The sequence below is a fragment of the Notothenia rossii genome (genome assembly GCF_949606895.1).
Source record: "Notothenia rossii genome assembly, chromosome: 1".
Lineage (NCBI taxonomy): Eukaryota > Metazoa > Chordata > Actinopteri > Perciformes > Nototheniidae > Notothenia > Notothenia rossii.
This window is the reverse complement of record NC_136912.1, coordinates 95,345,925-95,360,124: the sequence shown is the minus strand read 5'-3', so window position 1 is coordinate 95,360,124 and position 14,200 is coordinate 95,345,925. Positions and strand designations below refer to the sequence as shown.

The window sequence follows — 14,200 nt, the reverse complement described above, 5'->3', positions numbered from 1 at the left end:
TAAATCCCGAAAGTAAGTTGCGCTTGGGTTCCCTCGACAAAAACGCAATGCAATGTCTCTCCATAGGATTTTGGAAAATATCTGGAAATCAGGTCTGTGGTTGAGACGCATTGAAGAGACGGATCACGTTTAGTTCAGCCGGATAATCTCCACATGTCTACTTTTATAATGTTCTAATCATAACTCTAATGTCCAGAAGCTAAATGCTAACGTTATGCTATAAAGGAGCTACAGCCGAGTCCAGCAGCACGACTTCAACGTCACGCCAACTTCAGATCCATATTCAAACACACAGATTCTAGATGGAACGAGTTGAAGTGTTTGTTTGAACAGTCTGCAGGAGGCAGGGACTTGCTCTCAAGCAGAACAGAAACTAACTCAGAGGAGTGTTTACGTGTTCGGCGTAATGACGTACAACGACCTCCACGACTTCTGTAGTCCTATTCAGCCACTTGGTAACAACCATCGTTTTTCATTACATTGCATTTAGCTGAGGCTTTTATCCAGAGAGACTTACAATAAGTGCGTTCGACCGACAAAATACAACCTTGAGGAAAACAGAATCATATAAGAACATCAGGTTTCATAGAGCTAAAACATTTCAAGTGCTACTCAACTGGCTTTAGATAAGCCAGCCCTTTATTAGTATATAAGTGCTTTGTTAGTAATTCTATCTCTGGAAGTGGAGTCCAAAGAGATGAGTTTTCAGTCTGAAGAAGATGTGTAAGCTTTCTGCTGTCCTGATTTCAATGGGGAGCTCATTCCACCATTTTGGAGCCAGGATAGCAAACCCACGTGTTTCTGCTGATGGGAACTTGGGTCCCCCTCGCAGTGCGGGTGCAGCGAGCTGTTTGGCTGATGCAGAGCGGAGTGCACGTGCTGGGGTGTACGGTTTAACCATGTCCTGGATGTAGGAAGGGCCAGACCCATTCACAGCATGGTACGCAAGTACCAGTGTCTTGAAGTGGATTCTAGCAGTTACCGGAAGCCAGTGAAGGGAGTGGAGGAGCGGCGTGGTGTGGGAACATTTAGGAAGGTTGAAGACCAGACGAGCCGCTGCATTCTGGATGAGCTGCAGAGGTCGGATGGCACATGCAGGTAGACCAGCCAGGACGGAGTTGCAGTAGTCTAGATGACGAGAGCCTGGACCAGAACCTGCATCTCTTTCTGGGTCAGCTGGGGACGTATCCTCCTCATGTTGGAAAGCGTGTATCTGCAGCAGCGGGTTGTTGCAGCTATGTTTGCAGTGAAGGACAGTTTGTTATCTAGGGTCACACCCAGATTCCTTGCAGTCTGAGTCGGGGAAACAACAGAGGGGCCGATCTTGATTGTTAGGTAAAGAGTGGGACAATCTTTTCCCGGAAGGAAAAGCAGTTCAGTCTTATCAAGGTTGAGCTTGAGGTGGTGAGCAGACATCCACTGAGAGATGTCTGCTAGACAAGCAGAGATGCGTGCGACGACCTGGGTCTCTGAGCGGGGAAAGGACAGAATCAGTTGGGTGTCGTCAGCGTAGCAGTGGTATGAAAAACCATGCGGGCTAATGACTGATCCGAGCGAGTTTGTGTACAAGGAGAAGAGGAGGGGACCAAGAACAGAGCCCTGAGGGACTCCTCTAGTTAATTGACAAGGGTCGGACTCGGACCCTCTCCAAGTTGCCCTTTAGGTCTTTGAGGTATGAGATGAGGAGGGAAAGTGCAGAGCCTGAAACTCCAAGTTCTTGGAGAGTGCGAAGGAGGATCTGATGGTTCACCGTGTCGAATGCAGCAGACAGGTCCAGAAGGATGATGACAGAGGAGAGGGAGGCTGCTTTAGCCGTGTGCAGTTCCTCAGAGACAGCAAGGAGAGCAGTTTCTGTTGAGTGACCTGCCTTGAAACCAGACTGGTGCGGATCCAGAAGGTTGTTCTGATGGAGGTAACAGGAGAGTTGTTTAAAGACAGCGCGTTCAAGTGTTTTAGACAGGAACGGGAGGAGAGAGACAGGCCTGTAGTTAATAACATCAGACGGATTGAGAGTGGGTTCCTTTAGGAGAGGGTTTACTCTTGCCTCCTTGAGACTGTTTGGAAACCAGAAGTTAGAGAAGTGTTGATGAGATGACAAACGGTAGAATATCAGGAGCGATAGTCTGAAGGAGGTTTGAGGGGATAGGGTCCAGAGGACAGAGGACTTTTCAGACACGTCCACTCTTCAGAAGTCACCAGTGGGGTCACTGCTGATGGATTTAATGTCCTAGAACAAAACGTGATCTGTCTCTTCAATGTGTCTCAACCACAGACCTTATTTCCAGAGAGTTTCCTAAATCCTCAGGAGAAATCCCATTGGCTCTGAGAGGAGGGAACAGGAAGTGGTGAAATGCTGACTCACTTCCGGGTTTCAGGACTCATTCCTGCACCTCTCTATGGTGTATTGATGAAGAACAGTATGGACCTTTAAACCATGAAATAAATGATTTACATTCAGCTGTCTTACATCCTTCTCTTTGGTTATCTTTACCATGTCAGAATTATAGTTTAGCACTTTTTACAGAACAGTAGAGTTGGTTTTTATTAGCGTTACAGTTATTTTTGCTTACTTTTCAAATTATTTGGTGAAACCGTTTTCCTTTTTGGGTTTAAGTTATTTTGGCTTTTTTATGAAAAACTAAATATTTGTCATTCTTTTCAGGGTTTGAATTATTATTATTTATTTATCTGTACAGTGCAGTTGAGTTACTAGTATCTGTCTTTGATGTTAAAGTGAAAACACATTTTCCCAGTTATTTTCAGTTATTTTTATGATGTAGTAGAGATATTTAAATATTTTATTTGTGGTTGTTTTTCAGTGATCCAGTTATTTGAGGGTTATTTTACAGCGCAGTTGAGTTATCTTTGGTTATGCCTTTGGTGTCAGTTTTTTTTTTTTTTTTTCAGTGTCCCAGTTATTTAAATTATTCTCACAGTGCAGCAGTGTGTGTTATTCTCAGGGTATCTGCAGAGGTGTGTCTCTGAGCAGCTGCACAGTATAAATATCTGAACCACAGAAAGTCTTTGACCTCAGAATGAAGTATTTTTAACATCCAGCTGCTCGCAGGGACATAAAGGCTACTATATACATAACATATATATATATATAATTCTGCAGACACGTTATAATATAGTATAATGTAATATAATGTATCATGCAGAGAGGAACATAAAGGCTACTATATACACACCATATATTATGTATTTCAGGTCCTATAATACTTTGAATACTTTAAATACTTTACTGTTATCTTCCTGCAGCCGAAGGCTCTGAGTACACACACACACACACACACACACACACACACACACACACACACACACACACACACACACACACACACACACACACACACACACACACACACACACACACACACAGACACACACACACACACACACACACACACACACACACACACACACACACACACACACACACACACACACACACATGACAGAGACACATTATAATATAATGTATTATGCAGAGACAGAAACACTCAGCCCTCTTCATGTCCTGAGTTCTGGATGGAGGTATTCCTCGTACTCTATAGACCTTTATGTATTTCAGGTACTTTAGTACTTTGAATACTTTGAATACTTTAAATACTTTACTGTTTACGTGCAGTCGAAGGCTCTCAGGGAGCGCTGGCTGCTGGAGGGAGCGGCTCCCGGGCCGGAGCAGGACGACCGGAGGAAACAGCTGCAGCTCGACGAGGACAAGACCAGGAGTCTGGAGGAGAACATATGCAGGTTGTTCAAAAATATATAAGACAATATAACAAAATAAAACAGACCAGGATCCCCGAGGAGAATATATACAAGTACAAATACAATTCAATTCAAATAAAACTAATTAAATACCAGGAGCCTGAGAGACAAAGTGTACATAACTTTCCTGAAAATGTTCCTATTTTTTTTTACTTTCTTCAGTACCTCCGTGATTCAGTGACGTGCTACCAAACTTTTTAAACTGATTTTCATTTATTTTAATATCCTGATACGACTTGCAGGTGAACATGTGCATGTGTTTCAGGTTGGAAGAGGAGCTGCTCAGTCTGGAAAACGGAGGCGTGTGTGAGACCATAACACACACTACTGTGAGTACACACACACCCACACACGCACACACACACACACACACACATGCACACACACACACACACACACACACACACACACACACACCCACACACACATGCACACGCACACATGCACACACACACTCGCATACAAGATGTTAAATAATCAGGATTTTGTATGGAGGCCGGACGTTGCCATAATCAAAAGTAAATAAATAAGCAAATCAATTAATATGCCATCAAATGTACCAAATCAAATAATATAAATATAGACATATATTTTTAGTTTTATACATACTTTTAAATATCGTTTATTACTTACATTTTTCTATTATTTTTTAAATATACATATTTCATGTGTATAAAAAAGGTTGTACATTGAATAGCATCTCAATTTATTCAATTCATAATAATTGTGTATTGACTTAATTAATTAAATAAATAAGAGTTGAGATGAATACCTACATGTTGTATATTAATCAGGCGGTTTATTTAATGTAATTCTAGTTGACAGTTTTCCTGTTTCCTGTTGGACTACATTGACTTTAATTGTGAAGTTGAACTTCCTGTTTGTGTGTCCGCAGGTTTCATCAGGATCAGTTGAAGGTACATTTCTTCTTCTCTTGTTGTCGTTGTTGTTGTGTTGTCGTTGCTGTTGTTGTGTTGTCGTTGCTGTTGTTGTTGTGTTGTTGTTGTTGTTGTTGTTGTTGTTGTTGTGTCTCACTGTTTGTCTCTGATCAGATGTCGAGGTCAAAGTCCACAGCGTCCCTAAGCAGGACGAGGATCAGATCATTCAAGGTAAGACTGTGACAGTAATCAGATTACATTCATCAGATTACATTACAGAAATTGTATTAAAGTAATCCTCGCACTAAGAGGTACGAGAAGTACTCAGATCTTGTACTTGAGTAAAAGTAGAAGTACTCAGATCTTGAGTAAAAGTAGAAGTACTCAGATCTTGTACTTGAGTAAAAGAAGAAGTACTCAGATCTTGAGTAAAAGTAGAAGTACTCAGATCTGGTACTTGAGTAAAAGTAGAAGTACTCAGATCTTGCACTTGAGTAAAAGTAGAAGTACTCAGATCTTGTACTTGAGTAAAAGTAGAAGTACTCAGGTCTTGTTCTTGAGTAAAAGTAGAAGTACTCAGATCTTGTTCTTGAGTAAAAGTAGAAGTACTCAGATCTTGTACTTGAGTAAAAGTAGAAGTACTCAGATCTTGTACTTGAGTAAAAGTAGAAGTACTCAGATCTTGTACTTGAGTAAAAGTAGAAGTACTCAGATCTTGTACTTGAGTAAAAGTAGAAGTACTCAGATCTTGTACTTGAGTAAAAGTAGAAGTACTCAGGTCTTGTACTTGAGTAAAAGTAGAAGTACTCAGATCTTGTTCTTGAGTAAAAGTAGAAGTACCAGAGTGTAAGAATACTCTGTTACAGTAAAAGTCCTGCATTCAAAAATGTTCCTCAAGTGAAAGTAGAAAAGTATTCTCATCAAAATATAGTGAAAGACAGTAAAAGTAGTCATTGTGCAGATTGGTCCATTTCAGAATAATAGATATGATATGTTTTATAATGATTGATCATGAAAGTGTTCTCAAAGCTGGTAAAGGTGCAGCTAGTTTGAATGACTTTGTATACTGCAGGGTAGCTGGTGGATTTACTCCAGGTGGAACTAAAGTCTGATTTAACACTTGATTATATTTCACATCATTCATCCACATCTGTGAAGTAACTAAAGGGATTAAATACATGTAGTGGAGTAGAAGTACACCATGTACCTCTGAACTGTAGTGGAGTAGAAGTACAAAGGCGCATAAAATGCAAATACTCAAGTAAAGTACCCAAACATTGTACTTAACTAATGTTCTTAGTTACTTTCTAGCTATGCACCAATTCTACATATTATATTCATCCTAATTTATTAAAAATATTATATACATCAGACAAAATAATAGGATAAAATTCAACTGATTGCATTCATAGGATTACAGTCCTCCGATTAAAGTAATCAGATTACAGTAATCAGACTACTTTAATCAGACTACATCAATCAGACCACATCCATCAGACTACATCAATCAGACTACATTAATCAGACTACATCAATCAGACTACATCCATCAGACTACAGTAATCAGACTACATCAATCAGACTACATCCATCAGACTACATCCATCAGACTACATCCATCAGACTACATCCATCAGACTACATCAATCAGACTACAGTAATCAGACTACATCAATCAGACTACATCCATCAGACTACAGTAATCAGACTACATCCCTTATGTATTCTCCTCCATTTCTTGATGATGTTTCATAAGGAGCACATACCACTCTACCACCGCCTGGTCTTTACTCTGTCTCCTTTATTTCCCATGAGCCCCTGCAGAGGTCAAAGTTCATAAAAGCCCACGGATGAACAAACCGAGGGAGGAGACGGAGGAGATGAAGAGAGGTGAGTCTGTTTGATCAGGTTATTACTCTCTCAAGATTCAAGAGAAAGAGCTCTCGTTATGTATCTTTATGTTTAACACCTAACATCCTGTCTGTCTGTCTGTCTGTCTGTCTGTCTGTCTGTCTGTCTGTCTGTCTGTCTGTCTGTCTGTCTGTCTGTCTGTCTGTTTCTCTGTCGGTCTGTATGTCTCTCTCTCTGTCTGTCTGTCTGTCTGTCTGTCTGTCTGTCTGTCTGTCTGTCTGTCTGTCTGTCTCTCTGTCTGAGTGTCTGTCTGTCTGAGTGTGTGAGTATTTAATCTTAGTCTTTGGATTTAATCTCTTATGTGTATGACAGCACATTAGAGCCTTTATAGGGGATAGCAGTTTACATTTTAGACTCTTTAAAGTAGAGACACTACATACTGATATACACCTGAACATCAGCAGGAGAGGACTCTTTAAAGTAGAGACACTACATACTGATATACACCTGAACATCAGCAGGAGAGGACTCTTTAAAGTAGAGACACTACATACTGATAGACACCTGAACATCAGCAGGAGAGGACTCTTTAAAGTAGAGACACTACATACTGATATACACCTGAACATCAGCAGGAGAGGACTCTTTAAAGTAGAGACACTACATACTGATATACACCTGAACATCAGCAGGAGAGGACTCTTTAAAGTAGAGACACTACATACTGATATACACCTGAACATCAGCAGGAGAGGACTTTTTAAAGTAGAGACACTACATACTGATATACACCTGAACATCAGCAGGAGAGGACTCTTTAAAGTAGAGACACTACATACTGATATACACCTGAACATCAGCAGGAGAGGACTCTTTAAAGTAGAGACACTACATACTGATATACACCTGAACATCAGCAGGAGAGGACTCTTTAAAGTAGAGACACTACATACTGATATACACCTGAACATCAGCAGGAGAGGACTCTTTAAAGTAGAGACACTACATGCTGATATACACCTGAACATGAACAGGAGAGGACTCTTTAAAGTAGAGACACTACATACTGATATACACCTGAACATCAGCAGGAGAGGACTCTTTAAAGTAGAGACACTACACACTGATATACACCTGAACATCAGCAGGAGAGGACTCTTTAAAGTAGAGACACTACATACTGATATACACCTGAACATCAGCAGGAGAGGACTCTTTAAAGTAGAGACACTACATACTGATATGCACCTGAACATCAGCAGGAGAGGACTCTTTAAAGTAGAGACACTACATACTGATATACAACTGAACATCAACTGGAGAGGACTCTTTAAAGTAGAGACACTACATACTGATATACACCTGAACATCAGCAGGAGAGGACTCTTTAAAGTAGAGACACTACATACTGATATACACCTGAACATCAGCAGGAGAGGACTCTTTAAAGTAGAGACACTACATACTGATATACACCTGAACATCAGCAGGAGAGGACTCTTTAAAGTAGAGACACTACATACTGATATACACCTGAACATCAGCAGGAGAGGACTCTTTAAAGTAGAGACACTACATACTGATATACACCTGAACATCAGCAGGAGAGGACTCTTTAAAGTCTAGACACTACATACTGATATACACCTGAACATCAGCAGGAGAGGACTCTTTAAAGTAGAGACACTACATACTGATATACACCTGAACATCAGCTCCTCTTGCTCTGTAATGTATTATTTTCCTACCTTAAAGGCTCCGATACGCTGTCATACGTGTTGATGTTAGATGTGTGTGTGTTTGTTTCGTTGACCCTCCCCTCCCTCCAGCCATGTACTCGGTGGAGATTAAAGTAGAGCGGGACAAAGTGACGGGGGAAACACGGGTCCTCTCCTCTAACACCACACTTCCTGTTGACCTCTCTCACCACGGGGTCAAAGTGTACGAGGACGAGCGGAAAGGTGATGTCGGAAAATACAAATATAGTGAAAACTCAGATCCGGCTTTACGAGAGGTTTCCCGTTGAACACAAACAAAAACTGAGTTCTGATTGGATAGCAGGAACCTCTCTTAAAGTGAAACTGACCGCATGATGCCGCTCTGCAGCCTCTTGTCACGACGGGCCACTGTGGACTATAGACCTGAAAGCAAAGATACGCTTCAATGCAGATGACATTCATTTAAACGCATGTGGTGTAGGAGCTTCAGACTGCACTGATCAAAATCAGTTTAAAATATACATTTTCAATTTGCTAACGTCACGTCCAATGACTTAAATAATGAATGTGTTAAAGGGTGCACTCTGACAAACACCTACATCTTCTGATCTAATTTTAACATCGCTGCCGGTAAGACTAGTTTTGTGAATCCTTTACAGTCTAGTTCGTTCCTGACCGTCCCTTTCAACCTTTCCCTCTCAGTGGTCCACGAGATGAACGGAGATGACGGCGTCCAGCTGCTCAGCTTCTCCCAGGTGGAGGAGCTCATCTTTAAAGCAGACGAGGCCTCGGTGGTCTCTCAAACCGGAGACACCGTGACCTCCCTCCCCACCGCGGAGGTCCAGGAGGAGGAGGAGGAGAAAAAGGAGGAGAAAGAGGAGGAGAAAGAGGAGGAGGAGGTCCAGGAGCCAGTGGAGATCCCAGGGGTGGAGGCACAACCGATTGTCGAGCTAAACGTGGAGGAGGCGAGCGCGGAAAACCCGGTCACGATGGTGTTCATGGGGTACCAGAGCGTGGAGGATGAAGACGAGACGAAGAAGGTTTTGGGCGTTCAGGGCAGCGTGAAGGCCGAGCTGGTGCTCATCGACGACGGGAAAACATCGCCAGACGAAGCCAAAACACCGACCCTCCCTCCGCCTGCTTCGCCCAAACCGAAATCTGCCTCCCCCGCCCAAACGCCCGTCTTCACCGACTTGCCGCCCGCTAATAAACCCCAAGAGGAGGCCGCCATGACGCCGAGTAACGGGGGAACGCCGAGTGAGGTGCAGGAGATTAAAAAGGAGAAGCAGCCGTGTAAGTGCTGCAGCATCATGTGATCCTGCAGGAGGCGTCCATATTATAATCTGGGACAAAAAACGACAAAAACTAAACTCCACCCACTGCCTCAGCCTAACAACATGACTTCATTTCCTGCTGTTTTATAAAACCTTTCTTTACTTTTTCTATTTCCTTGAAGCCTTTTTACTTTTGTACTCCTCATGTTGATTAGCTTAGCGTTAGCATTAGCCATGCAGTCATGAGACCTGTACGACTAACCTCCTCCTCCTCCCCTCTCTCTCTCTCTCTCTCTCTCTCTTTATAAGCTACATCATATGAAAAAGTGAATTAATTTTAGACTTGTATTTATTTGATTTTGTATGTTTCTCCAGCAGAGTCACATGATTCTGTTTGTCGGAGAGTTTCAGCTTTGCTTTTGGTTTTATAAACGAGAAAATAAAGTGAGCTGACAGATGAGTGGATTCTGTTTCTGTTTGCCGTACCATCACATACCATGGTGTCCCGCATGACCCCCTAAACCTGACAACACAAACCATCACTGCAGATATGATTTGCTAGACGATGACGCGTTTTTTTTAACCTCAGAAATCAGTGGTGTCAACAACGGCGTTCCTAAACAACAAGTCTGAAAACCCAGTAATAGCCAAGTTAGCTTCGTTAGCATTGACAGTTTATAAAAACGCATATACACCTCCTAAGATAGCAGTGATAAGGGCAATAAGGACTATTTGAGGCGAACCTTAAGGCCTTGTTACTACCCGAACAATCGTCATGTAAAAAACTAAGTTTAGTTTGTTCTGCACCGATCAAAAGAGATTATTCTTCCTCTTTATCTCTGTCTGTTAAAGGGACAAATATGTGGAATAAGTCAATTAAAATGTCTCCTGTCCTAAACCAGGGTTATGGCTAGAAAGGATCCGTCTTGTGTAAAACTCTCGCGAGAGTTTGGCTGAATGTCACATGGCTGAATGTTTACGTTTGGCAGGCAGCCTTTCAGTTCGTTAACATCAGTGGGCCACAGCAACTGATGATGAGAAGCTAAACTATCTATTAATTATGTCAATTACAGGGAGTGTGGTTGTTGAAATAGGGTGTTAGCGGTCTTGCTGGTGTTCAAAGAAGAATGACAACACTGTAGATCACCAACACTATGGTTTATTTTTTATTCACAGGCAAGTCAACGTTGTCGCAGTAAAAGTCACAAGATAGCTCCTGGTGCAATAAAATGTTCCCTTGCAGAGTTTTACTATTATGTCTGATGTTTCTCTATTAATATTGCTGGTGCATTAATGTGTATGTTGCATCATGTTACTTCTGTAGATGTGTTTCCGAGCAGCTCCTATTACAACGAGAGTTACAACGAGAACGTGACGTCATATTTACACTAGACGGATCCTTTCTAGCCATAACCCTAAACCAGGGCTGGACATTCTCCACAGGAAGTGACAACGATAAAAAGACGTCTCTTTAGTGGGACCTTTCAAAAGAATTGGAACGTTTTACAACCGAACTCCGTCTCTGTTTTCTGGAAAAAAGTGCAAGTTCTTGTCCATTTTTAGCGGTAGACCGTTAGCAACATGTGATAAGGGGGATTTGTATTTAAAACCAGGATAGATAATCCGCGTTGTGAAAGGAAAACACATCCAACACGCTAACGCAGGTTCAGCGGCGTCACTGTTAGCTTCGGTAAAAACAAACGGACCGTCGTCAGGTTTAAACACTTCCTGTCTTCCATCAACAGATCACAGACACCACCATCGTGACCACACAAACAAAGATGGCCTACTGAGTGGAAAGAGATGAGGAGACGGCCGCTCCTTGTTTGTGTGAAAGAAGCGCTGAAGCTCATCGTTACAAACGGAAGAAAAAACAATTATTAAACAATTAAGAGTCTGAATTTTCTAATCAGACAAAAATAAATCAAAGTTGGAAACGTTGATCTGTTAAAAGCTGTAACGGTGGATTCAAGTGTCATCTTTGGAAAGAGCATGCTAACAGTTTCCCATCGTTTCCAGTCTTTATGCTAAGCTAAGCTAACCTGCTGCTGGCTGTAAGATATGTCTTAATGTTTAAATGTTGCTTTAATCGTATAGTAGTCATGATTAAGAGATGTAGTAAATTGAAAAGAACAACACCAGATCCATGTTGCATAGCTTAGTAGCTGCTGGACGCCTAGCCTTAGATCAGTTTAGTTTACAGTCAGATGGTTAGCCACTGCATTGCACCTGTACTTGCCAGAAACACCTTTGCTTTTTAACCTTAGGCCTACATATGTTATTGTTGGTTCAAATCTAATGTTAGCTAAAGTCATTAGGGAGGCAGCAAACTAACCAATCATAGTTATTGTGCTAGGAGTAATATTAATGTGCAAGCTAAGGTTAGCCAGCTAGCTTTAACTTAGCTGCTTAGTTGCTTATGTTATGTTAATTAAAAAACAGCAAACTTGCGGTTGTTTTTTTTGTATGTGAGCTGAAGAGAAGGGCGAGGCAAACGTCTCGTCCTTAAAAACCTTAATTCATATGTTAATGTCAAGCAAGCGTCTGACCTCCCCATTACCAAGTCCATCGATCTGTCTGAAACTCTGACATTCAGGAAGTGATAGAGACTGAATGAGAGAGCTGGGTATTAATTATTTATACATTAAACAGGATGAATCTTAAAACCAGACCTCTTCTGCTGGACTACTGAGAAACAAACCTGCATTAAACCCCATCAGCCGGCAGTGATCATTAATATTAAACACAAGGGGAAATAATAAAGATGTCTAGACTGGATCCCTGTGGAGCTCCTCTGATTCCTCAGCTTGTACACTTCACATGTTCACTAACAAATATGAACCCACAGACTCAGTGTGTGTGAGCGTGTTGCTAACAGTTTGATGCTAACCTCCTTGAATGCATGGAAACAGTTTTATCCTTTTTGTTTAAGACATTTCTCTCCTACCCTGTTAATTACCATGTGCTGTTTTCAAAGCCTTCAAGTTTTTTAAGGTCTTTCTTTGCATAATAATAAATAAATACGTGAATAACAGACAAACTCTTGATCTCAGGTCCCTCTTAAAATAGAAGAAGAGGAGATTTGCATTACAAATTTGAAACCAAACATACATTCTGCTGAAATAAACTCTTTACTAACATTGAAAAGTGTGTTTTAATAATGTAGAAAACACTCTTTTTCTCGGAAATAAGATTAATTTGTATACATTTCAATCTATTTTGAATCTTTACTTGAATATTTCTCTTCTGAAATGGACCAATCTGCACAATGACTACTTTTACTGTCGCTACTTTCACTATATTTTGATGAGAATACTTTTCTACTTTTACTTGTGTAACATTTTGAATGCAGGACTTTTACTGAGTATTCCTACACTCTGGTACTTCTACTTTTACTCAAGTACAAGATCTGAGTACTTCTACTTTTACTCAAGATCTGAGTACTTCTACTTTTACTCAACTACAAGATCTGAGTACTTCTACTTTTACTCAAGAACAAGATCTGAGTACTTCTACTTTTACTAAAGTACGGGATCTGAGTATTTCTCCCACCTCTGCTTATAATTAAATGGGACCTATGATACTTTTCTACAGAAGCCCGGATCCTCTTCTGCACTGAGTAAATAATTAACTAAAGTGAAACATACATTAAAACAGCAGAATATAAAACACTAGGTGGGTTTGTGTGGAAACTGCTGATCGTGTGAAGAAGCATCAGCGTGCTTTGTGTTGATCAGCTCGTTGTCATGACGACCCCCCCAGCAGCACCTCCTGTCGTCACGGTTACCAGCTGACCGAGGCCACAGTACACAAAAACAACATTATTTACAATCTCAAGATAAAGGCATGATTACAAACTGAAATTAGCTTATAGAATAAATTAATAGAATATTAAACAACAAAAGTATTTACAATTTAAAACTAACGACATAAACACACACTGAAAATAATAACTATATTAGTTATAAGTTTAAGTAGACGATCAAAATAATAATAGTTATAGTAAATGTGTATCACATGTAAAGAAATTACACTAAACGCATTAAAAGATTATACATTTATAAATGACAGAATAATGTTTGACTATATAGGAGGAATAAACTGAAAAATACAAACAAAAAACAAAACAGAGTAGTGTGTGTGTGTGTGTGTGTGTGTGTGTGTGTGTGTGTGTGTGTGTGTGTGTGTGTGTGTGTGTGTGTGTGTGTGTGTGTGTGTGTGTGAGGCGGTTGCGGTCTGTCATTGTGTGTTTCTGTCTGTCAGCAGCATTCCTGACAAATTCCACTGCTCAGCAACCCACACACACATTCTCGAAAACACTCTCTTACACACACATGCATGTACACACACACACACACACACACACACACACACACACACACACACACACACACACACACACACACACACACACACACACACACACACACACACGCTCACACAGTCAGTCAATCCTCCCTCAGCTGCGGAGCTGCACCTGCAGGTGAGTCCTCGTCTTGTTCATGTGTTACTTTACCTGTGTGATGTCATGAAGAGGTCATGATGACATCACCAACCTGTTCCTCTAAACAGCTGTTTGATAACGAGTGATGTGAAGAAATGTAAACTTTATGTAAGCCCCGCCCCTCATACATTCAGATGATGTGATTGGACGCTGCGGACTGATTGACAGCTCTTTGGTTAATGTTTGTAAACAATCATCATC

General features: G+C 41.0%; 1 protein-coding gene across 5 annotated transcripts in view; it reads left to right on the top strand.

The window, feature by feature from the left end:
- Window positions 1-12,641, top strand: part of palm1a (paralemmin 1a) — a 20,970-nt gene extending 8,329 nt beyond the window's left edge. Inside the window, exons 4-11 of one of the 5 annotated variants that reach the window (XM_079664699.1) lie at window positions 3,632-3,756; window positions 4,040-4,103; window positions 4,670-4,691; window positions 4,827-4,883; window positions 6,468-6,542; window positions 8,333-8,464; window positions 8,924-9,514; window positions 11,241-12,640. In XM_079664699.1, coding sequence (XP_079520825.1) covers window positions 3,632-3,756; window positions 4,040-4,103; window positions 4,670-4,691; window positions 4,827-4,883; window positions 6,468-6,542; window positions 8,333-8,464; window positions 8,924-9,514; window positions 11,241-11,302 — 1,128 coding nt within the window. In that variant the 3' untranslated portion in view covers window positions 11,303-12,640. Of the gene's footprint in view, window positions 1-3,631; window positions 3,757-4,039; window positions 4,104-4,669; window positions 4,692-4,826; window positions 4,884-6,467; window positions 6,543-8,332; window positions 8,465-8,923; window positions 9,954-11,240 lie in introns of those variants that run through there. The other 4 variants (XM_079664700.1, XM_079664702.1, XM_079664703.1 and 1 more) reach the window with 4 other exon arrangements.
- The last annotated feature ends 1,559 nt before the right edge of the window (window positions 12,642-14,200 follow it).